This window comes from Cavia porcellus, unplaced genomic scaffold (assembly GCF_034190915.1).
Source record: "Cavia porcellus strain 051 isolate PalLab524CR breed Dunkin Hartley unplaced genomic scaffold, mCavPor4.1 scaffold_14, whole genome shotgun sequence".
NCBI classification, from domain to species: Eukaryota; Metazoa; Chordata; class Mammalia; order Rodentia; family Caviidae; genus Cavia; species Cavia porcellus.
Window position 1 is genome coordinate 66,442,362 of NW_026947497.1, and position 22,002 is coordinate 66,464,363.

Sequence of the window (22,002 nt, forward strand, 5' to 3'; positions counted from 1 at the left end):
GCACGCCCCTACTAACGCCTACATGGAGCTTGGGGTCTGGGTATGAGAAAAAACAGCCACAAGGGGGTGTCTTAGGGTCCATGCAGGCCACAGGGGGGCGCCTTTGACTTGTGCTATCTGGTTGGCACCATTCCGGACTCAAATTGGTTACTAATAGCCTATGGGCGGTAGGAGGCTGGGCTCTCCTTTTGATGGACAACATGGCCCCGCCCAATCTAATTCATCTTTTCTTTGGCCCCGCCCACGCCCCCAGGGGGTGGACCTGGCAGAGGTGCCGCCAACCGAACTCCAGCTGAGCGCTCTGGAAGCCGAACCAGCTGGCCAGGCGGTCTGTGAGTGGGCGGCTGGCCTCTGGGGGCGGGACCGCGGCGTTGACAGGCAGGCGGGCGGTCCCGCCCCCTTCGCCCAGAGCGGCAGCGCCAGCGCTGGGGACAGCAGAAAAGAGTACGTGAGCGGCGCTGCAAGATCCCTGCTCCGACCCCGAACTGAGCGCGAAATCGGAGCCCCGGAGCCCAGTCAGTACCACGACGGGCCGCTGGATTACTGTGCACCCCGAACCAGGACTACCTGCGCCCTCCCGCTTCCCGAAGTCCTCGACATCGAGCCACCCAGAGCTCCGGACGCTCCTGGACCGGTTCGTCCAGATTCCCGCGGAACCGACCTGTCCGCATCCCCCAGGATCCTCGGGCTCGGGGCGCCGCCTCGGTCCCGAAGCCGTCCGCGCGAATCACACCCCCACCCCCAGGATCTCCTGGGACCGTACGCTAGCCTTCCCGGTGTCTGCCGAACGGACCCTCCCTCGGGTACCCGTAGCCCAGCCGGTACGGCCCGGCCGGGCGCGGCTCGGCTCGGCTTCCGGAGCTGCCCCGGCCATGGCCCGAGCCCGTCCGCCGCCGCCACCGCTACCGCCACCACCACCGCCGCCGCCGCCGGGGCTCGCGCCGCTGCTGCTGCCCGTGCTGCTGCTGCCCCTGCTGCTGCCTGCCGGCTGCTGGGCGCTGGAAGGTGAGGGCGTCGGGGGCCTCGGAGCAAAGGGCCGGGGACGCGGGGGCCGGAGAGGGGTCCGCGCGCACAGGGCGCACGTCGTGGAGGCTTAGTGCCTGCGATGATAGGGTGCGGGGGGCGCCCCCGCAGCCGCCTCACGGGCCTGGGAGACTCCGAAGCTTAGAGGATCGCGACGGCTGGACTCGGGAGGAACATCCTCCCCAAAGGCACAGCTGCGCTGAGATCGTTCTTGGGAGCAGTCCCCCATTCCAGGCAGAGAAATGGGGCCTTAGGCACCCCATCCCCCAGAGGCAAGGGAGTATGGGTGACCCCACAGAAAAGGCAAGGGGTTGCGGGCTGAGGTGTTTGGGGGACGAGGCTGGACTCCCCAGATTGGGGGTTGGGGAGGCACTAGTTAGGAACCCGTTGGAGTTAACTGTGAGTGTGAGTGGCAGCACCCCGCTTTGTCAGGGGGTGGTTGCAAGGATTGGGAGGCGGGGGCCTGTTATTGTTTCTGGTGTGCCGATCGCCAGCCACACACGAGGTGCTGTGTGAGTGGGTTGGCACCCTTTTCTGAGGCCCCACTTTCATCGGGACCCTCGGGTGTTCAGCTTTCATTTCAACCTCTGAAGCAGGGTGGTTTGCCCTAGGTAGCGCTGGAGCCCAGGGCGCTAGCTACTCTAGCTGGTGGAAAAATGGCCCGGCTTCTCCACGGCTGTGTAAGCCTGCCAAGATGACTGTGGAGGGGTTAGCTCTAACTTCTAAGTGATTGTACTTGGGTGGCTGACCCTGGCAGGAGAGGTCACACGCCTGCCACTTGACACCAGCCTGGTGAGGACGGAGGCACCAACACGGGTCACAAACAATAGAGGCGCGTGTGCGCGCACACACACACACACATACACACCCCATTTGCCAGTGAACGTGGTCATTAAATGAGTGGGGCCAAGCCTTCCTGAATGTAGAGGGAAGCACACGGCAGAGATTTGGGAGAAACTGGAACATGGTCAGTGGTACTTAGGTTTGGCATCTTTCACTGATGTAGTCACTTTCTTAGTTTAGGAACAAAACCATGAATTGCGTGTAACTTGGTTTGTCCCTATGTTCACAGTTGGTAAACTTGAAGGCTGGAAGAAAAAAATCTTTAAGGCATTCAGAGAGGAAGCATCTGTCTCTTTTCACCAGGGAAAGGGTCCTGTGATCTCCCACCCCCTTTTGTCTTTGAGTACACGGTGCTGAGAGATTAGTTTGCACCGCTGAACACACGCAAATTCAGACAGCCCTACGAGGTCGCGCCCACACTTGAACACACTCACCCACATGTGTGTGATAGGATCACAGGCGTGAGAAGCCAGTGTGGGGCTTTGTTGTTGATTGCCTGGAGGCTGTGAGCCAGAGAACCTGTTCCCAGGTCTGCGTCTGCCTTGGCCCAGGCTGCCTTGGCCCAGGAGAGGCGACACCGCCACATGTGCACACAGACACACGCATATGCACACGGCCCTGTGTGTCACCTGTGCGTGTCACGTCTACATCCCCTGGTATGGGTTGTGGTGGATGCTGGTGTGGAGTGAGAAGGTGTGTGGTCTGGGTCAGGTGACCAACGGCTACCTACAGGGACTCACCCTTCCCTCCTAGCCTCTTTCCTCTCTTTCTCCTTTTGGTCCTTTACAATCTCCCAGACCCCTTGAGGCAGGGCCTAGCCAGGATATGGTGGTGACCAAGAGACAAAGTCATGATCATCTGTAGCAGCGCAGCAAGAGGGGGCACTAGGACCATTTGCTCCCTGCCCTCTGTGCCCTCAGTGTGACCTGGGTGCCAGGGCCAGGCCCGGGCTGCAGGCCAGATCCCCGAGGAAGCCGCAGTGCCTGTGAGTGTGGCTTCCCCCAATGCCTTGATATTTGCACACCCCAGAGTGTGGTCCTCAGCTGGTGTGGGAGAACCCAAGGAAAGCGTAGCAAACCAGCCACACACCCACCTGTCCGCCAGTTCCTCCGCTGTGGGATGGGAATGGTACCCATCTCAACCAGGTCACTCTGAGGATTGAATCTTACTATACAATACGTGTAAAGTGCTTGGCATATGGTGATCATTATTCAAGGATTAGCTTGCTATTATTACTATTACTGTTATTACCCTTAGGGGGGTGTGGGAAGTTCTGTCCCTTTGGAAGGGTAGAGGAAGGATTGAGAGAAGGAAGTTTGGTCTGGAGGGATGGAAGGCAGAGCTCCCAAGAAGAGGAGGGATGGAAGGAAGCCTGGCTCTATGGGCCCCTGGTTGTGCCCCTGTCTTCTTCTGGGGCTTGAAGTGTGGGCTGGCTGTGTCCACAGGTCAGGGCTCTCTGGGTCTCTCAGCACAGAGGCCCTCTTCAGCCCCATCCCCTAGCAGCTTTACAGGTGGGGCATCTGGCCTTCCTCCATCCATCTATTTGGCTGGGTCAGGTTTGGTTTGCCCTTGACCTTTTTTTTTTTTTGGTACTGGGGATCGAACTCACAACCTTGAGCTTGCAACACAGGTGCGTATGCTGCTGAGCTAAATCCCTAGCCCCTTGCCCTTGACCTTTTGGCTGGGTTCATATATTTAGTCCCAGGCTCCCTGAGCTGTGAGTGACCATCTTATGGACCACGAGTTAGCTGCTGTCTGCCACCTGGTCCTCACCCTTCCCGCATGCTTGGGGTTCACCTAGACTCTGCATCCAAAGGTCTCATCAGTTTTCCATGTGGATGCAGCCTGGGTCTTTGCTTGCCCTCTCAAGTTGAAAAATCACCCCACCCACCTAGTAATTGCCCTGAGATTTACCCACAGAGACAGGGAAATGAGGCCACCTGTTAACTACTGACCTTTTGTGTAATGTTCCTGAGTCTCCCCAAGCCAAGATCATTTTCTCCTTTGGGATCACGGCTGGGTGAGTGAGTGGGGGCTGGTAGGGTGCATAGGACCAGGATGGTGCCTGGGATGAGGGGTGGGATCTGAGCCACAGGGCCCTTACACAGAATGGTTAGGTCCCCCGCTGGGAAGCCACCCTTTTGTGAAGAGAGAAACAGTTACCGATTGTGAGAGAGATGAGGCCCAGGCTCCCTCCCCAGCCAAGCCACACTGGCTGAGGAGTCACCTTAGCAGGAGAGAGAACCTGTCCCTGAGGGAGAAGGCAATGTGTGAGTCCCTCTCCTTCATAGGCAGCAGAGTGACCACCGGGGATGCAGGAGCTGAGGGGACAGCGGCCCGGGATTTTTGTGGTGTGCTCACTTATTAGTTACCCCTGGCGCTGCGGCCGCATTCCTGTCTGTCAAGAACTGGAGCTTCAGAGCTATGCCGAGGGACAGCAGCAAGTTTGGGGGTATGGGACCAGCTTGCTTGTCACTGCCCTCCCTTTAGCCAGGGCTGCTGCTGCTGCCATTGCCACTGCTGCCACTGCTGTGCCTGCATAGCCTTCGAGCTCGAGCTGAGGCTGCCGTGGGCAAGGCCTCGGACACCAGCCCTCCACTAATTAGACAGCTCGAAGAGGCTGAATCACCAGGCCTGCATAGTTTGAAAATTGTAGCCCTGCCTGTTGTGCTGAGTCAAACTGGTTTGTCGGGATTGGGCAGCTGGGGGGGGAGAGTGTAGCTGTACACAGCTGGGCACCTGATGGGGTGGGAGTGCCACCCCCCCCACAAGCCCCAGGGCTAACCTGGGGCCAGCCCTCCACGGCCTTCCACTGCCAGCCCTACTGCTGTAGGCCAGCATGCCAGGGAGCGGGCTAGGCCTTGGGCTAGGCCTTGAGCCCAGCCCAGCCACCCATTCCACCAGTCTCTGGCTGCTGGCAAGGCTGGTTCTGGGGTGGGGGCATGGATGAGCACTGAGGCATTTGGGCTCCCTGCCCTGGGCTGCTTCCCCATTCTCCTTCCTCTCAGGTTTATTTCATTATAAATCCCTACCATCTGAGCGGAAGAATGAAAAACAAAACACGTTCCCTGTTCTGAGATACTTCCCTCCCCGCCCCCCCCCAGGTGGGGACCAAAGGGCCACAGCAGGGAAGGGGGAGGTGAGTGGCAGTGGATGAGTTAGCTCCTCATCCTATGGCAGGCTTTCCCCTTTCTCCTGGCTGTCTGTCTGTCCTGAGTGTGCAGCCTGGCCTGTGCATGTACCCACACTGTCATGTGGGGAGCAGTGGGAGGGTGGTGGAAAACCAGGGGCCAGAACTGTGTGCTGGGTGCCTGAGGTGGGGGCTCCATGTTGGAGGCAGAATGGGTGGCACAGACAAGGGTCCAGCGTGCTTCTTCATGCCCAGGCTCTGTCCCTGCCCTCCCAGTCCTTCTGCCCCAGGAGCTCTGCTGGGCCAACCTGGAACATGACTTTCCTGCCACCCCAAAGTCCCCAACCTGGAGTGTAGGCTGGAGCTGTCTTGCTTGTCTGTGATGTTCTTGTTTGTTCATTTCCTTCGTCTTGATGGTGCTCCTGTTCCAGGGGTCTCTTGGTGCCTTGGGCCCTGGCCCTTCGTCAGGGGGGTGGTAGGCTCTCAGCTGGTGCCCATGCACCAAGGTGTCCCAATGAGACAGGCGTGGGTGCCCACAGTGTCCTTCCAGTGCCAGAACCTCAAGCTGTGTGTGTGTGAGAGCATCCCCCAAAGCTCCTGGACCTAAACCTCTTCACAGGGGTGCCCCTTCCCCAAGGCCTAGGGAGCCCTGGAGACAGTGCCATAAGTTGTGCTGTTTGGGCAGAGGTTACACCTGGGAAGGCCGCACCCGGCCACACCCAGAATCATCTTCAGGTCCCTGCCCCACCCCCAGCCTCTAGACCTGACTGACAGCTCCTGCCTGAGCCAGGACAACAGGAAGCAGAGTGGAGCTCACTCCTTCCCAGGGCGGGAGGCCAAGGCTGCCCCTGACCTCCACTGCGCAGGAGTAGTCTGCATACAGCGCAAACGTACCTTAGAGTTGAAGGCAGGATGAGAATTACTGCCCTGTCCCAGCCCTTCTTCCCTGCTTTGCAGGGTCCTGGAGAAAGAACATGCTTATAGCATTGATACTTACAGGGTGTCCCCAAGTTGCTTCCGGGGGCTGTGGCCTGTGCCAGCGCCACTGGGCGTCTGGTTGTAGTTTCCTCTGCTGTGTAAGGGCACATCACCAAGTCTGCACAGTGAAGCTGGCTTTCGTGTTCACACTTTACACTCAGGGCTGCATGCCTTGTGGCTGGCAGTAGTGTGTGCAATTGGGCGTGTAAGGAGGACATGCAGTTGGGCTGGGTGCATGCGCCCCTAGGAAGGTTGCAAGAATGGGTCTGCTGGAGGCCAGCCGAATCCATGTGTAAGAAAGGATCACTATATGTGAGTGTCACAGGAAGACTAATCCGTTTGTACCGGACGCATCTGTGTGTCTGGAAAAGACAGACTGGCTGTGTGTGACGCCGTGTGCATGTTTGCCGGGTGGCTCTGGGTTTGTGTGTTTTGTCCACCGTGTGTGTTGACTTGTCCCTCTTTAGTTTCTCAGTGGGGAGCAAACCTGGCTGAGTGCTGGGTGCTGAGTGTGTGACTGTGCGTGTGCACAGGTGAGGGCCACATAGCTGCTGCCACGTGGCTGCCCGCCACAGCCTGTGACAAGCTGGAAGGTCTGCTCCTGCCATTCCGAGTTCCCAGTGCCCTGGTGACTTTGAGGGGCAAGTTTTGAGCCCCAGGTTTGGGGATGGACTCCTCTCTCCTCCTCTTCAGCCGCTGGTGGCACAGGGCCGACTGGGGTGCAGAGGCAGAGCTGCCAGGAGGTTTGGAGGTTGTTCACTTCTTCTTTTGTCCTTAGCCCCTGCTCAGCCCAGCCGTGTGCACAGCCACACACACATGCACATGCCACACACACAGCAGAGAAAAGGTCCTACCCTCCCTCCCGGCGCCACCAACAGATGAGTTCTGTGGTGCTCCACTCGTGTCCTTCTGAGGCTGGGGCACAGGCACCCCAGGGTCTATGGCGGTTCTTGCCTCCCATCCTGAGCTTGGGCAGGCTGGAGGAGCAGGCCTCTCCCTCCTCAGAGAAGTGGGGAACCAGCGAGCAGCCCCCCTCCATACCTGGGTGACCGGAGCCCTTCCTCAGGCACACAGGACTAGAAATCCAAGTCCTCTCCTCATTAATGGGAAAAATGTGCCGAGATTGAGCGATGGCCAAGGCTGTTCGATGGCCAAGAGCCGGTCCCCTCCCTCTCCCTCCCCTGTGCCCGCCTCCCTTGCCCCTCCCTCCTCCCCCAGCCAGCGCAGGGCTTGTTTTAAACTGTAGAGGAATCTGGCTGGAGGAGGGGGAGGGAGCTGAATATTTGGGTTTAAACAGTTCCAGATGGGTTTGGCACGGGCTGAGCAGAAGGAAGTGAGGGAGAGGGAGGAGGGAGGCAGGCGAGGGAGCGGTGGGAGCCCTTGCCTGCTTGGCAGCAGGGCGGTGGGCAGCGGGCAGACAAGCGGGCGCACTGGCTGGCCGGGTGGGGAGGGGTGAGCTTGCCCCGATGCTCCCAGGGACAGGAATACTTAGGCTGCCGGCTGGGGAAGAGGCCACTTGGCCACCTCCCTCTGCACCTCTGTCTCCTTGCTCTCCATTGCGCTGTCTTTGTAGTCAGCTGCTGGCCATCCAGGCTGTCTGGTCCCAGCCAGCCTCTGTGCACATCTTTCCCGCCTGGCAGCCCACCCTGCTGCGGAGCCAGGCCCCTGCTCCGCCTCCCTGTCTCCGGGACCCAGCTTCTGCCCATCTCCTCTTCCCTCTAGGAAGCCCTGCCAAATGTTTGTGTCTGTCTGTCTTTCTGTCAGAGGGGCCCATCAGGCTGGGGCAGTTCAACCTGCAACCAGGTCCTCCAGGGATCAGCAAGGTCCTCCAGGGACCAGCTGCAGCAGGAGGAAGGAGCCACTTTCCCTGCAGTGAACTGTGGCTGCCTGCTGTGCCCCTGTGCCTCACATGGGAGCTGGGGCTGCAGTTGTCCCATCCATCTGCTGGGTCCTACAAGGCCCAAAGTCTGGGGTTTTATCCTCAGCTACCCTTGTGGATGTGGAGGCCTCTAGAAGTCCTGGGTAGCCTGGCTACCTCATTTCCCAGGGTATAGGAGAGGAGCTGGCATCTTTTCTCTCCCTTTCTCCTCCTAAGTCTGACCTTGGGGTCACACAGTCTTTCAGAGTGTTTTCCCTTCCAGAGCGCAGAACCAGGTTCCTGTGGAAGTGAGGTGAGGTCAAATATTGATGGGCCCACTAAGACTGACAAGAAACCACAGCTCAGAACACAGGCTCAGTGTGTGCTCAGGCCACTGGCCTTGCTGTACCGAGGAAGGTTCAAGAAAGGCTTCTAGGAGGAGGAAGCAGTTTGTTGGGACTCACAGTTTTCCAGGCTTTCTCTTGTCTCTCCTTGCAGTGAGCACCCAGGGTTAGTTACAATCAGCCAGTCCTGAATTCCAGCTATCTTCTGACCTCCCCCAGCAAGTCCTAGCAGTTTTACTATAAGCTGTACACTTGCTTTATCTGAGTGTCCATTCTCGATAAAAGCCATGCATGAGCAGTACCTTCTGCCTCGGACTACAGAAGAGTTGGGCTAGGAGCTGATTTGGGCCTTGGTTGTTCCCACCCCATCCCCAAGGCATTCCTGCCCTGTCCCCTGCAGGTGGCTGCGTGGGAGGCTGGGTGGGAGTTGGCTCTGTCCTGTCAATGCCCTCCCCTTCCCCTGGACAGTGTTTGGGGCTGAATGGAGTCAGGGGAGGCCAGGGCTCAGGGCCTGAAGCACACAGCCCTTTGTTCCGGGATAAAGGCTCTGCTGGCCCCTTTGTGTGGAGATTAGCGGGGCCTGTAGGTGTGTGAACTGGCCTCTGCTCCTGCCTCATTAACCCAGGCCTGGTGTCAGCCTCAGCCGCAGACACTCACCCCCCAGCCTGCAGACCTGCCATCTCTGGGCCTGTGGCAGCTCTGGGGGCAACTGCAGATCTCCTCAAGGGGCTGGAGGCACCTTGGGGACTTGAGGGGAATTGGTCTCCCCTGTGCCTGCCTTTCCTAGGTGACTTCTCTCCTGCCATCTTGAGATTAGGCCTGAATTTTTTCTTCTGTTGTTCCCCGCAGAGACCCTCATGGATACAAAGTGGGTGACATCTGAGTTGGCGTGGACATCTCATCCAGAGAGTGGGGTGAGTCTCCCCACTGTCGGTGCTCTTGGCCACCCGCCCCTCCCTCACAGGGCTGGAGAGGGGCTGCCTTGCCCTCTCCTGTCAGGCCCACAACCTGTGTGTGACATCCTAGTCCTCCGAGTGTCAGGTTCTTGGCCTGCTGGTCCCTCGCTGTGGAGGCTGGTGTCCCTCATTCCTCCCTGCTCCTCTCCAGCGTATGCCATCTTTGGTCTACTCTTCAGCTTGTCTTCATCTCCCCCCCTCCTGGAAGTTCATTCTGTGAATGTCCTTCTTGGGTCCCTGGAAAGAGTGCTGGCCTAGGAACAGGAAAGCTTGGGTTCTTGTTTACTTTTCTGGACCTCTGTTTCTTGATTAAGTTCCCATAGCCCTAGACTGGGGGTGCAGCTCAATGGTAGAGTGCTTGTCTATCAGAAGTCTTGCCCTGGCCCTGCCAGCAGTCACCAGGTGCAGTGTGACGTGGGTGAATCTCTCTGGGGAGCTTTGGCTTCCTTGTCTCCAAAATGGGACAACTGCCACATTTCTTCTTGCAGTTCTTGGAAAAAACTGGTAGCATGGTAATGGTGACAACTGGTGTTCATGAAATGTTTTTTCTATGTCAGGAATTATTACGAGTCCATTCTGGGTGTTAGAGTTGTTTTTTTTTTTTTTTTTTTTTTTTTTGTCTTTTTGAGACAGGGTTTTGCTACACAGGCTGGCCTTGAACTCACTTTGTAGCCCAGGCTGGCCTCAAACTTACAGCAATCCTCCTGCTTCAGCCTCCCAAGTGCTGGGATTACAGGCATGAGGCACCATGCCAGCTAGACTGAGTTTAATTTGTCCCAGCCTTGCTTACTCCCACTCAGCTCCATTTTACAAATGGTAGAAGAGAGACCCAAAGATAGTAACCATGGTGTTCATATCGTACTTACCAAAGTTCCCAGCCCCTTCTCAGTGTGTTACCCACTTAAAGTCATCTATTCATTATACATCTTCCCTCTCCCCGTGTCACACACTGGGGAGACTGAGGCACAGGGTGGCTAAGTGGTTTAGCCGTAGACACCCCTCAAGCAGAAAGCAGGGATCAGAACCCACATGGGATGGGTTTAAACCCATAGAGGCCGCATGCTCGGCCGCTTCCCCCAGAAGCAGCTTCTCTGTGCGGAGCAGCAGGGCTGAGTGGGTGGTGAGCCTGGTGTGCTCACGCTGTGTTTTTCGTTTGCTCCCGCAGTGGGAGGAGGTGAGTGGCTACGACGAGGCCATGAACCCCATCCGCACCTATCAGGTGTGTAACGTGCTTGAGTCCAGCCAGAACAACTGGCTTCGCACAGGCTTCATCTGGCGGCGGGATGTGCAGCGGGTCTACGTGGAGCTCAAGTTCACGGTGCGGGACTGCAACAGCATCCCCAACATCCCCGGCTCCTGCAAGGAGACCTTCAACCTCTTCTACTACGAGGCGGACAGTGACGTGGCCTCGGCCTCCTCCCCCTTCTGGATGGAGAACCCCTACATAAAAGTGGACACCATCGCGCCCGATGAGAGCTTCTCCCGGCTCGATGCCGCCGGCCGGGTCAACACCAAGGTGCGCAGCTTCGGGCCGCTTTCCAAGGCTGGATTCTACTTGGCCTTCCAGGACCAGGGCGCCTGCATGTCGCTCATCTCCGTGCGTGCCTTCTACAAGAAGTGTGCGTCCACCACTGCAGGCTTCGCGCTCTTCCCCGAGACCCTCACCGGGGCAGAGACCACCTCGCTGGTCATTGCTCCTGGCACCTGCGTCGCCAACGCCGTGGAGCTGTCAGTGCCGCTCAAGCTGTACTGCAATGGTGACGGCGAGTGGATGGTGCCCGTGGGCGCCTGCACCTGTGCCACTGGCCACGAGCCAGCTGTCGAGGAGTCCCAGTGCCACCGTGAGTGGGGCCGGCATGGGGAGGTGGCCAGGAGGGCCTGGCTAGGGCTGCCTACCGCTTGTGAGCTGGGCTTCCTATCTGACTAGGAGGTCTGGCCTCAGGTGTGGATGGAGTAGGGGAGGGAGGACTGTGAAGTGCACAGAATGTGATGCAAGGAGGGAGGAGGGAAGGGACATGTGGAGAGATGCAAAGGTGCTAAAAGAATAGTTTAGTGGTAGAGCGTTTGCGTAGCATGCAGGAGGCCTGGATTCAATCCTTAGTATGGGGGAAAGAGAGAGAAGAGAGAGAGGGAAAGACTGAAAAATAAGAGAGACCCGGAGAATCCTTAATAATAGAGTACCTGGGCAAAGACACTGGAGGCAGGCACCTGGCAGCTTCGCTGCTCCCAGAGTACACTTTACCCTGGACATTCTAGATGGGCGCCAGTGCTGAGAGAGGGGCACCTTGTGCTTGGCCCTTTGCCTTGGGATATCTGTTCCTTGAGAGGCAGGTGTGTGGCACAGAAGTTAGGAGGGGCACAGTCCCTACTACCTGTGTGACTTGGGCAAAGTGCTTAACTCTTTGAGCCTTGATTGAGCCTGGGGCAGTGGTAGTGAGTGCTTCTTAGGGCCTCAGTGAGGTGAAGTGAGCATGCTGTGGCCTTGGGAAAGTGGTTGGTGTGGTAGCACAGGTGCCATGGAGAGGGGCAGCCGCTGGGCTAGGGTGCAGGGACAGAATGGAGATTGTTAGATCCTTATTGTACTTATTTATTTATTTATTGTGGCACTGGGGACTGAGCTCATGACCTCAAGCTTGCCAGGCAGGCACTTATGCTGCTGAGCTAAATCCCTGGCCTGGATCCTTATTTTATATGGAGGCAGCGGCAGGGTTTTGCCAGGGCTCTCTCATTTGAGCTCGCTACAACCTTAAGGTAGATTCTTGTCATCTCCCTGTTTTGCCACTGAGGAAACTGAGTTGTGTACCTAGGGAATGTGGTAGCTTGCACTAAGGAAAGCCCAGTCTGAGGCTGTCAGCATGGGACAAGGGACATGGGGTGTTGTCTTTCAGTCCTTCTGCCTGTCTTCTCCCTGGGGCTTGCAGGGTAGCTCAGAAAGTGGGAGATGGCTCTAATCCCAGCCCTTGGTGTGAGGGGCCTGGGTCTCCCATTAAGCCCCAGCTGTGAAGTCTGAGCCTGGGGTTGCCTTAGCCAGCCCTTCTCTACTCTATGGGAACCTGCCTGAGACTTCCTCTTCCCAAGTGCAGAAAGGGGTGGGGGTGATGAGCCTGACAGCCTGAAGAGGGGCTAACACTCTGCAGGTCCCTAGCAGGAAATGCACACCAGTTCCCATAGCAACCAGGCTGGCCTGGCCTCTGCCACCTCCCCCACCAGCTCAAAGAGCTAGGATGGAATATCACCTTTGTGAGGGGAGATGCAACCCCAGAGAAGGGCACAGCCCTGGGCATTGTGTGGTCTGGGTGACCCCTCTGAAGGTCACCTCTGAAGGGTAGACCTGTGATACATTTCAGTGTGCCCCGGTAGTCTTGGGTTGGACCTATTATCCTAACATTCCTAAGGCTCCCGTTCATTCTAGAATATTCCAATTTGAATAATAAATTATATAGCCACCTTGGATGAGTCTGTAGAACTAGCATTTAGGGGTCCAGTGTAGATGGCAGAAGGGGTGCTCAGGCACTGGGCTGTGGCTCACTTTGGGACAGGCCCCTGTGTAGAGACCTTGAGGCCTCTGGACTCCAGCTGACCCTCACCTTGTTACCTGCTTTCCTCCCTCCTCTCATTCCCATCATACCCAACCCTGCCCTGGGTAGAATGGAGCTGCTAACTGCTCCGGCCCCTGGTGGCTGGGGCAGAAGCTGGCCTGGAAGCTTTGGCTGAGGGGTCCCTGCCTCTTGGCAGTGGCAGGGTGGCCTTGACGGTCCTTGGGAGTGAGTTTCCCAGGGCTTCCATGAAAGGGGTGTGGGAGTGGCAAAGAGATCAGCCAAATACAGGGTGCCGAAGCCTAGCAGTGGTCTCCTCCTTTCCCCTCTTCTTCCTGCTCTCTCTTGGCCCTGTCTCAACAAGCCTGGGCTGTCCAGGCAATGGGGCTGACGTCTTCATCCAAGAGGCCCTGGGGTGGGGTGGGGGGCAGGGTGGGAGGAATCCGCTGACGTGGGATTTCCACGGGGCAAAGGAATGGGCTTTTTGTAGCTGCAGTAGAGTTGGGCAATCCTGGCATTGCCCCCACAGTCTCGGAGGTGGAGGGCCCAGACCCAGGCTGGGGCAGAGCCAGGTTCTCACGGAGCTGTGGAGACTCCGAAGTGAGCACCTGCCCACCCTCTTCTCCCCCGCAGCCTGTCCACCTGGGAGCTACAAGGCAAAGCAGGGAGAGGGGCCCTGCCTCCCCTGTCCCCCCAACAGCCGCACCACTTCGCCAGCTGCCAGCATCTGCACATGCCACAATAACTTCTACCGCGCCGACTCGGATACCGCGGACAGTGCCTGTACCAGTGAGTGCCTGCTGGCTGTCCCTACCAGGCCCAGCCTGGGAGGGCCTGAGCAGTCGCTGCAAATAACCCCAGCTTGCAGATAGGGAACCTGGCTCTCAGGGTTGGTGTAGGGGGTTTAATGATGTGCTCACGACAGCACAGCTAGGGCATCACAGCCCACACCAGCTGCCTCATCCCTTCAACCGATGAATGGCAAGTCCTTTTGAGCTGTTAAGCTGGCACTGGGGACTGGCTTGGGGCCTGCTAGTCCCCTGCTCCCTCCTCAGAATGGAGCTGCTGCTCTGTCACTATGGGGGCCAGGGGTTCACCACCTCGGGCACCACCTGCTGTCCCGCTTTCTTCCTGCTCCAGCCTTTGGGGAACCAGAATTGTGCTGGGGCAGGGAATGTGGAGAAGAGTGAGATAGGCACAGTGGTGAAGGAACTCACAACCGTGTGGGAGAAACGGGTGTGAAAACAGATCATGATCGTACAGTATGCGAAGTGTGAGGCCAGAAGCCTGCCGCAGGATGGTGGGGCGTGCAAGGGATGAAGAGAGGAGGAATCAAGGAAGGCTTCTGGCTGGAGGTGATGTTGCATGTTGAGTCCTTAAGATGACCAGGGGTCTTCCTGGAGAGGAGTGGAGAGAGGCTGTTCAGCTTATTAAAGTGGAAGCAGGACAAGTGTTCAGGCACTCTGGGCAAAAGCATATTTTTCTGCCTCCTCACAGCGGTGCCGTCTCCACCTCGGGGTGTGATCTCCAATGTGAACGAGACCTCCCTGGTCCTCGAGTGGAGCGAGCCCCGGGATCTCGGTGGCCGCGATGACCTCCTATATAACGTCATCTGCAAGAAGTGTCACGGGGGCCCAGGGGCTGGGGGCCCCTCCACCTGCTCGCGCTGCGATGACAACGTGGAGTTTGTGCCTCGGCAGCTGGGCCTGACAGAGCGCCGGGTCCACATCAGCCACCTGCTGGCCCACACTCGCTACACTTTTGAGGTGCAGGCGGTCAATGGAGTTTCGGGCAAGAGCCCCCTGCCACCACGCTATGCAGCTGTGAACATCACCACCAACCAGGCTGGTGAGGGCCCTGGTCAGCTTGGGCAAAAGTTACCTGGGACCTGCTCAGGGGTATCTGGGCTCCCGTGAGAGCTGGGTCTTTGGGAAAGATGCAGGGGGGCGGGGAAGACCATGGTGACCCACCACCCCCGCTCCTGCTCTTCCCCAGCGCCATCAGAAGTGCCGACACTGCGTCTGCACAGCAGCTCGGGGAGCAGCCTGACCCTCTCCTGGGCGCCCCCAGAGTGGCCTAATGGAGTCATCCTGGACTACGAGATGAAATACTTCGAGAAGGTCAGAGTCTCAGTGGGCAGCAAGGGCCTTGTGGTGACCCCCAGATAGCGCAGGGGACCCTTGGGAGTACAGACTCCCATGTGAGGGCACCGTGGGCTGAGCCTGGGGGAGAATGAGGCCAGTTATCCTGAGGACAGACCTGAGGGTGCTTCCTTCCTGCTGGCATTGCAGAATGAGGGCATCGCCTCCACTGTGACCAGCCAGAAGAACTCCGTGCAGCTGGATGGGCTGCGGCCCGATGCCCGCTACGTGGTCCAGGTCCGAGCTCGCACGGTGGCCGGCTATGGCCAGTACAGTCACCCAGCTGAGTTTGAGACCACCAGTGAGAGAGGTACGTGCGCCCGCTCCCTGTGCCTGTCCCTGCTGCCTGGCCGTCCTCTCTGTCCCTCCGCTCACGGGCCCCTCCTTGATCTGCAGGCTCCAGTGCCCAGCAGCTCCAGGAACAACTTCCCCTCATTGTAGGCTCTGCCACGGCGGGGCTCATCTTCGTGGTGGCCGTCGTAGTCATTGCTGTCGTTTGCCTCAGGTACTCCCAAGCCCGCAGCTGCTCCCTTTGGCCCCTAGAGCGCTCCTGCTGCCCAGGCAGATCGCCTTCTCCCTCCTTGGGGAGCCACAGTCCTCCTGGGCCCAGATTCCTTGTGGGAGAGCACAGTCCCCCCGACTTCTTCCTCCTGTTGTTCCGTGAGCCCCAGCCCAGACACCCAGAGGCGGCTGTGACCCGCAGCCCTGGGGCGCCAGGCCAGGGCCCTCCCCTGTGTATAGACTGCCCATCTGTGAGCCCAAGGTGCCCAGATGAAGGGAGCTGTAGGCCTTGTCTCAGGCCTGCTTCCCTCTTCCTCTCCAGGAAGCAGCGGCACAGCTCGGATTCCGAGTACACGGAGAAGCTACAGCAATACAGTGAGTGTCCTGTCCCTGTCCCGGCTCCCTGGCTCCCCAGCCAGGCCCCATTCCCCACCTGGCCTGTGACTTGAGTCTTTGTAAACATTCCTAGATGCCTCCTCCTGCTCCCAGCCAGACTCCTGCCTCACTGCAGGTACCCCAGGCCCCAGTCCATGACGTGTGACCCCTGCCCCAAAGGCAGTCAAATCCTATGGGAAGGCAAGATGCACACACAGAGGAAACAATTAGACAACAATTAAGTGTTAAGCTGGGTGTTCCTGTGGAGCAGGGCAGGGAAAGTTCAAAGAGGAAGGCTTCTGGGAGGAGGTGGCAGGATGATAGAGCTCAGACACAGGGGCAGCATTCCTGGCTGGAGGAGTCTTCAGGAAGTGGGTGGGGCGGGGAGGGTGGCCAGCTGTGGGGGCAGTGAGAAGATGGGTTTGACAGCTGCTGGGAAGCCAGGCCGGGAGTGCGCCAGCCCTTGGAGGGTCTCAGAAGCAGGCAGGGTTTGGACTTGACTCCACTGTAGGTAATTGGGAAGCTGCAGGGAAGACAATGGGTGTATTGTTTCGCGGTAGCTTGGTGGGAAAAGACCAGAGGCAGTGAGGAGAGAGACTATGCAATAGTCTAAGAGTGTTGAAGGCCTGGACAAGGTCAGGGTGCGAATGAGAGGAAGCTAAGTGCGATGAGAGATAGGGAGAAAGGACTGAGGAGAGGAATCCTCCTGGGCAGGGAGCACGCTGGAGAGGTCACTGAGCATGTTCCCTGCCGAGACCGGGTGCAGCAAGGCCCTGGTGCTGTTCAGGAGATTGCTGAGTGTACCCCCTGCTGAGATGGGGTGCAACAGGGTCCCCAAACCTGAGGCTCATCCCTGGCCTGGAAACGTGTCTTTTCTCATCACCTACTCTCCCTCAGTTGCCCCAGGAATGAAGGTTTACATCGACCCTTTCACCTATGAGGACCCAAACGAGGCTGTGCGGGAGTTCGCCAAGGAGATTGACGTGTCCTGCGTCAAGATCGAGGAGGTGATAGGAGCCGGTGAGTCCCCAGGGGCATAGTGAGGACAAGAAGCTGAAGTGGGCCGGGTCAGGGTTGGGGGAGGACAGTCCCAAGAAACAGCTTATGACCTGCGCCCTGCGTTGTGCAGGGGAGTTCGGGGAAGTGTGCCGGGGTCGGCTTAAGCAGCCTGGCCGCCGGGAGGTGTTCGTGGCCATCAAGACACTGAAGGTGGGCTACACAGAGAGGCAGCGGCGGGACTTCCTGAGCGAGGCCTCCATCATGGGGCAGTTTGACCACCCCAACATCATCCGGCTGGAGGGTGTGGTCACCAAGAGCCGGCCGGTTATGATCCTCACTGAGTTCATGGAGAACTGTGCCCTGGACTCCTTCCTGCGGGTGAGAACCAGCCCCTGGCCTCTTCTCCCTGCCCCACTGAGCTAGGTCAGGCTGACTGTCCCCTCCCATAAGCAAGAGACGCCATTCATAACCCATGGGAAATAGCTGGGCCTGCAGAGCTAGAGCTGTCACGGTTCATATCCTGCCTCTGTCCTTACCACCTGGGGGACACCGGGGAAGTTGCTCAACCCGAGTCTTAGCTGCTGTGCTTGTGAAGTGGGAATGAGGATCTGCAGAGATGCTGGGATGTGAGACACTTGACACCTCGTAGGGACACGGGAGCCACAGTGTCTGAGGACCTGGAGGGGGCAGGCTGGGAGGCCTCACACTTGAGCCTGCTTGTTATCTCCAGCTCAACGATGGGCAGTTCACGGTCATCCAGCTAGTGGGCATGTTGCGGGGCATTGCCGCCGGCATGAAGTACCTGTCTGAGATGAACTACGTGCACCGAGACCTGGCTGCCCGCAACATCCTGGTTAACAGCAACCTGGTCTGCAAAGTCTCTGATTTTGGCCTCTCTCGATTCCTGGAGGATGACCCCTCTGATCCCACCTACACCAGCTCCCTGGTACAGAAAGCAGCTTGGAGGGAAACTGGGGGTGGGGCCCACCGGGCAGGGGTTCAGGGGTGGGAAGCAGCCTTGAGTCACAGGGTGAAGGGCGTGTGCCCCCGCTACCAGGGCGGGAAGATCCCGATCCGCTGGACTGCCCCGGAGGCCATAGCCTATCGGAAATTCACCTCGGCCAGTGATGTCTGGAGCTATGGAATTGTCATGTGGGAGGTCATGAGCTATGGAGAGCGGCCCTACTGGGACATGAGCAACCAAGATGTAAGTGGGGCCCAGCCAGGGTGGTCCAGTGGTTGGGAGCTTGCTGGGGAGGAGGGTGCTGGCTCACGTTGGGTCTCTCTGCCCTCGGCCCAGGTCATCAATGCTGTGGAGCAGGATTATCGGCTGCCGCCACCCATGGACTGTCCCACTGCACTGCATCAGCTCATGCTGGACTGCTGGGTGAGGGACCGGAACCTCAGACCCAAGTTCTCCCAAATTGTCAACACCCTGGACAAACTCATCCGCAATGCCGCCAGCCTCAAGGTCATCGCCAGTGCCCAGTCTGGGTCAGTACCTGTTTTCCCACAGGGGCGGTAGCCCTGTCCTCACACCCACTGTGCACGGGACTCACCAGCTCACTCTTTTTGCCCACAGCATGTCACAGCCCCTCCTGGACCGCACAGTCCCCGATTATACAACTTTCACGACAGTAGGTGACTGGCTGGACGCCATCAAGATGGGACGGTACAAGGAAAGCTTTGTCAGTGCCGGGTTCGCGTCATTTGACCTGGTGGCCCAGATGACAGCAGAGTAAGCGCCTATGATTTAGAGAGGCTGGACAGAGGGCTGAGGGCTGGGCCCAGGGTGGCAGGCAAGAAGGAAGGGACTGACCTTGCCCCTGTTTCCCCCACAGAGACCTGCTGCGGATCGGGGTCACCCTGGCGGGCCACCAGAAGAAGATCCTCAGCAGCATCCAAGATATGCGGCTGCAGATGAACCAGACACTGCCCGTGCAGGTCTGACACCACGCTCCTATGGGGGGGGGCACCCCCCAAGGACTTCACAGGGACTTGGACTAGCCGGCTGGACTTTTGGACTTTTGGATGCCTGGCTGTAGGCTATGGCCCAGAAGATGGACGTTTGGGGAGGGCCTGAGCTGGGACTTCCCCAGGCCTGTGCTGCCTCCCCAGGAAGTGTGCCCCAAACCTCTTCATATTGAAGATGGATTAGGAGAGGGGGTGGTGACCTCTCCCCAGATGCCTCGGGGCCCAGGCCTTCCTGCTCTCCAGTGGAGGGTCCCCACAACCTCAGATTTGGCTACTTTGCAGTGCTGGGGGTCCCAGCAGGACCGAGTGGCTGGGCAAGCCTGGGTTCCACAGGGCCCAGCCCTGGCAGGGGTCTGGCCCCCCAGGTAGGCAGAGAACTGGAGGAGGGGACTCCGGGAATGGGGAAATGTGACACCCCTTCCTTATGCCAGTTGGCACCTCCGGTTTGCACAGGGACTTGTTCTAGGGGCTGAGGGCCCTGTCCCCATCCCTGCCCTTGGTGCTGTCATAGAAGGGCAGGCGGGGGGAAGGCTGACCAGGAGTCCTTTGCCACCGCCCAGAGACTGACTCTCAGAGCCAGAGATGGGACGTATGTGGTGTGAGTATGTGTGTGTGTGTGTGAGTGTGCACAGAGAGCATGGGTGAGTGTATAAAGAAGCTTGGCCCTGTGCCCTGCAGTGGGGACAGCCGGGCCGGCAGTGGAATAAAGGCAATAAGATGATTCTCTGGCCCTTTCTCGTTTCTCCTCCTAACGCACGATTCCTGATCCCCTGCATGCTCACTGTCCCTGGCTGCCTGCTGACCCTTCACCACTCCCTGGTGTCACTGGGAGACCAGATCTGGGTTTGACAGAGCCCTCTCACACCTGTTGTCCCTGTAGGAGAAAAAGGGGGTCAGTCAGCTGCCAGGGCCAGTGACTGACCGGAAACAAAGAGAACCCAGAAGTGTGGGCCACTCTTTGTTGAGCATTAACTGTCAAACACGGGGCTAAATGCCCCATCTATACCTGGATCTTAGTTAATCTCACAGCTCTCCAGCAGGGGAGGAAGTGTTTATCTCCTTCCTTATACAGGCGGAAAGAGAGGTTAACTAATTGGCCCCAGTCCCCACCCAGAGTCTGGCCACATACTCAAAAGGTTCAGGGAATAAATAGCAAGAAGCCAGGGAGAGGAAAACAGCCTCTGGACAGTCAAAAGGGGAATGTGGGCGGGGCAGGCCTGGGCACTGAGAGGTCCTACAGACCAACAGACAGAAAAGCCAGGGCAGGTGCTGCTGACTCCTGGCGTCAGGAGGATCCTGGGACAGGAGCAGGTTTCTGAGGTTCCTGTCTGTCCTAAGCTAGAGGATCTCGGGTCAGGACACAGCAGGCAGAGGTGGGGACAGACACTGCTCCTCGTAGGTGTGGGGTTCACCTGCCACCACAGGACCAATGCTCAGTGGGGGAAGCAGGTCTAGAAGGACGCAGGGGTTGTGACTCCAGGTGAAGGGGGGAAAGCCGGAGAGGCTGCGTGGGGATCAGGAGGTTTTGGGGCTCCAAACTGCCCTAGCCAGGTTGCTGGGGGCAGTCTAGGCTTTTGAGGTCCCCTGGCTCTCTTGGCTGCACCCCACCAGACTCCTCCAGTCCAGCATTGCCCTGCAGCACGGGGGGGGGGGGCAGGGGTGGCAGGGCTCTAGGGAGGTGGGTGGCAGGCTCTTGGGCTCACTGCCTGTAGTTCTGAGAGTCTGAGTGGAGAGCGCCGAGCCCCTGGATAGCTGTGACATTGCCCTTCTGGGTTCACAGAGAGGGTGGGATGGGGTCCTTGATTACCAACAGAGGAGGAGGCCAAGGGAGGCTTGGTCAGTGTACGCCAGGTGGTTCTCCAAGGGACCCCCAGGGTGCACAGGTGCTCTGTGACCTCTCCTTTGGTGCCCACCCCAGCAGCCATCGGGATGGGCACCGAGCCCAGCTGCACCTACCCGGGCCCCAGCCGCACCTACCCAGTTACCCTAGACTCCCTGAATCAGGTCCTCAGCCCTGAATCAGCACCCTGCCTGAGCACCTAATCCTGCGTCCGCCCCTACCCTCTCCCCTGGCCCCACATCAGCTCCAGGGCCCTCGGATGTGTTCAGATCCTGAAACATAGTCACAAAGAGAGTCGGGGCCATACATAGGGTGGAGGAAGAAAGAAGACATCTCAGGAAAGTTTGGGCTTTCCTCCTCATGAGGAGTGAGAGAGGGGGTGAGATTTTAGTCTCTTTAGTCTTGGTAAGTTGCACACTTTGGGGGCCAAACATTGGAACTTCCACATTACTGCTAAACAGAAGCCAGGGAGAGGCAGGCAAGGAGGCTGGGGGAGAAGCAGTCCCCCTCCCTCCCTCAGGACACCTGAGGTCTAAACCTGGGTCACCTAAACCTGGGTGGCTGGGGTGGTGCAGTAAGTCTAGGCAACTCTGGGTTCGAAGCCTGGCTCTGTTCTTCCTCTCCTGTGACCTTGATGGTTGACCCCTCTGTCTCAAGGCCTTCATCTGTGAAAAGGCAGTCATCACGTCTGTCTCCTGGTGTTGTTACCAGCGTTCAATCAGTCGATACATGCAAAGTATGTACCTGGATGGTCGTAAGAGCTCAAAAATGTTAGCTATTTTTTAATTAGTGGGAAATTTAAATAAAGTAGGAAAACAGATAGAAAAAACAAAAGCTATGTGGTTGGCACATAGCAGGATTGAATAAACTAAAGGGAATCTACCAGCCCCACCCGGATCTCCAGAAGGGAGAGTTCCGGGGCTCCCTCTGGAAGGGAAGAGGGTGATGAAACCACGGGAGTCAAGGAACGGGTGCTGGGCACATTGCTTCAGGCTTAGCCCAGGCCTGGCCCGGCTCCTGGGACAGAGTTGAGGCCCCGGATGGTTTGAAGGCACTGAGAGTCCAGAAGCTCATTAAGGGCAAGTTGCTGAGGGAACGGGCATGAACATTCATTCAATCATTCTTCAGATATTTACTGGGCCCGTACTATGTGCCAGGCACTGGATGGGGCACAAGGGACACTGTGATGAGCTAGATGAGGCCATGCTTCAAAGAACCCAAAGGGTAATAAGAGACCATGATGTGATTCACAGAACCATAGGAAGAATTGCACGTTGTTAATTACAAGTTAAGGTAAATGTTCCAGGAAAGTTGATTCATGTGAGACCTGAGCTAGTGTTGAGTGGGACTGGGGGCTCTCGAACCAGTTATCTGATGCCCAGCAGAGGGAGCTGGGACCCCCCATTACCATCAAGGGTCTCTTAACCTTTTGATGTCTGACCTGGAACATAGCTTCCTTCCCACCTTTCATACACCAGCGCCTGTGGAAGAAGCTGAGGCTACA

General features: G+C 58.0%; 1 protein-coding gene across 2 annotated transcripts; it reads left to right on the plus strand.

Moving 5' to 3' along the window:
* The first annotated feature begins 402 nt into the window (after nucleotides 1–402).
* Ephb3 (EPH receptor B3) lies at nucleotides 403–19,379 on the plus strand. Of its 2 annotated transcripts, none has more exons than XM_023560320.2 (16): nucleotides 403–1,005; nucleotides 9,026–9,090; nucleotides 10,298–10,973; nucleotides 13,302–13,457; nucleotides 14,166–14,516; nucleotides 14,664–14,788; nucleotides 14,960–15,119; nucleotides 15,206–15,314; nucleotides 15,633–15,685; nucleotides 16,583–16,705; nucleotides 16,815–17,062; nucleotides 17,415–17,630; nucleotides 17,721–17,891; nucleotides 17,985–18,178; nucleotides 18,267–18,422; nucleotides 18,526–19,379. In XM_023560320.2, exons 1-16 carry the CDS (start codon nucleotides 873–875, stop codon nucleotides 18,632–18,634), a joined length of 3,045 nt encoding a protein of 1,014 aa, XP_023416088.2. In that variant the 5' UTR covers nucleotides 403–872; the 3' UTR covers nucleotides 18,635–19,379. The 2 variants fall into 2 exon arrangements, with proteins under 2 accessions (XP_023416088.2, XP_003477114.1); XM_003477066.5 differs by having other exon boundaries at nucleotides 404–1,005; nucleotides 17,742–17,891.
* Nucleotides 19,380–22,002: the final 2,623 nt, after the last annotated feature.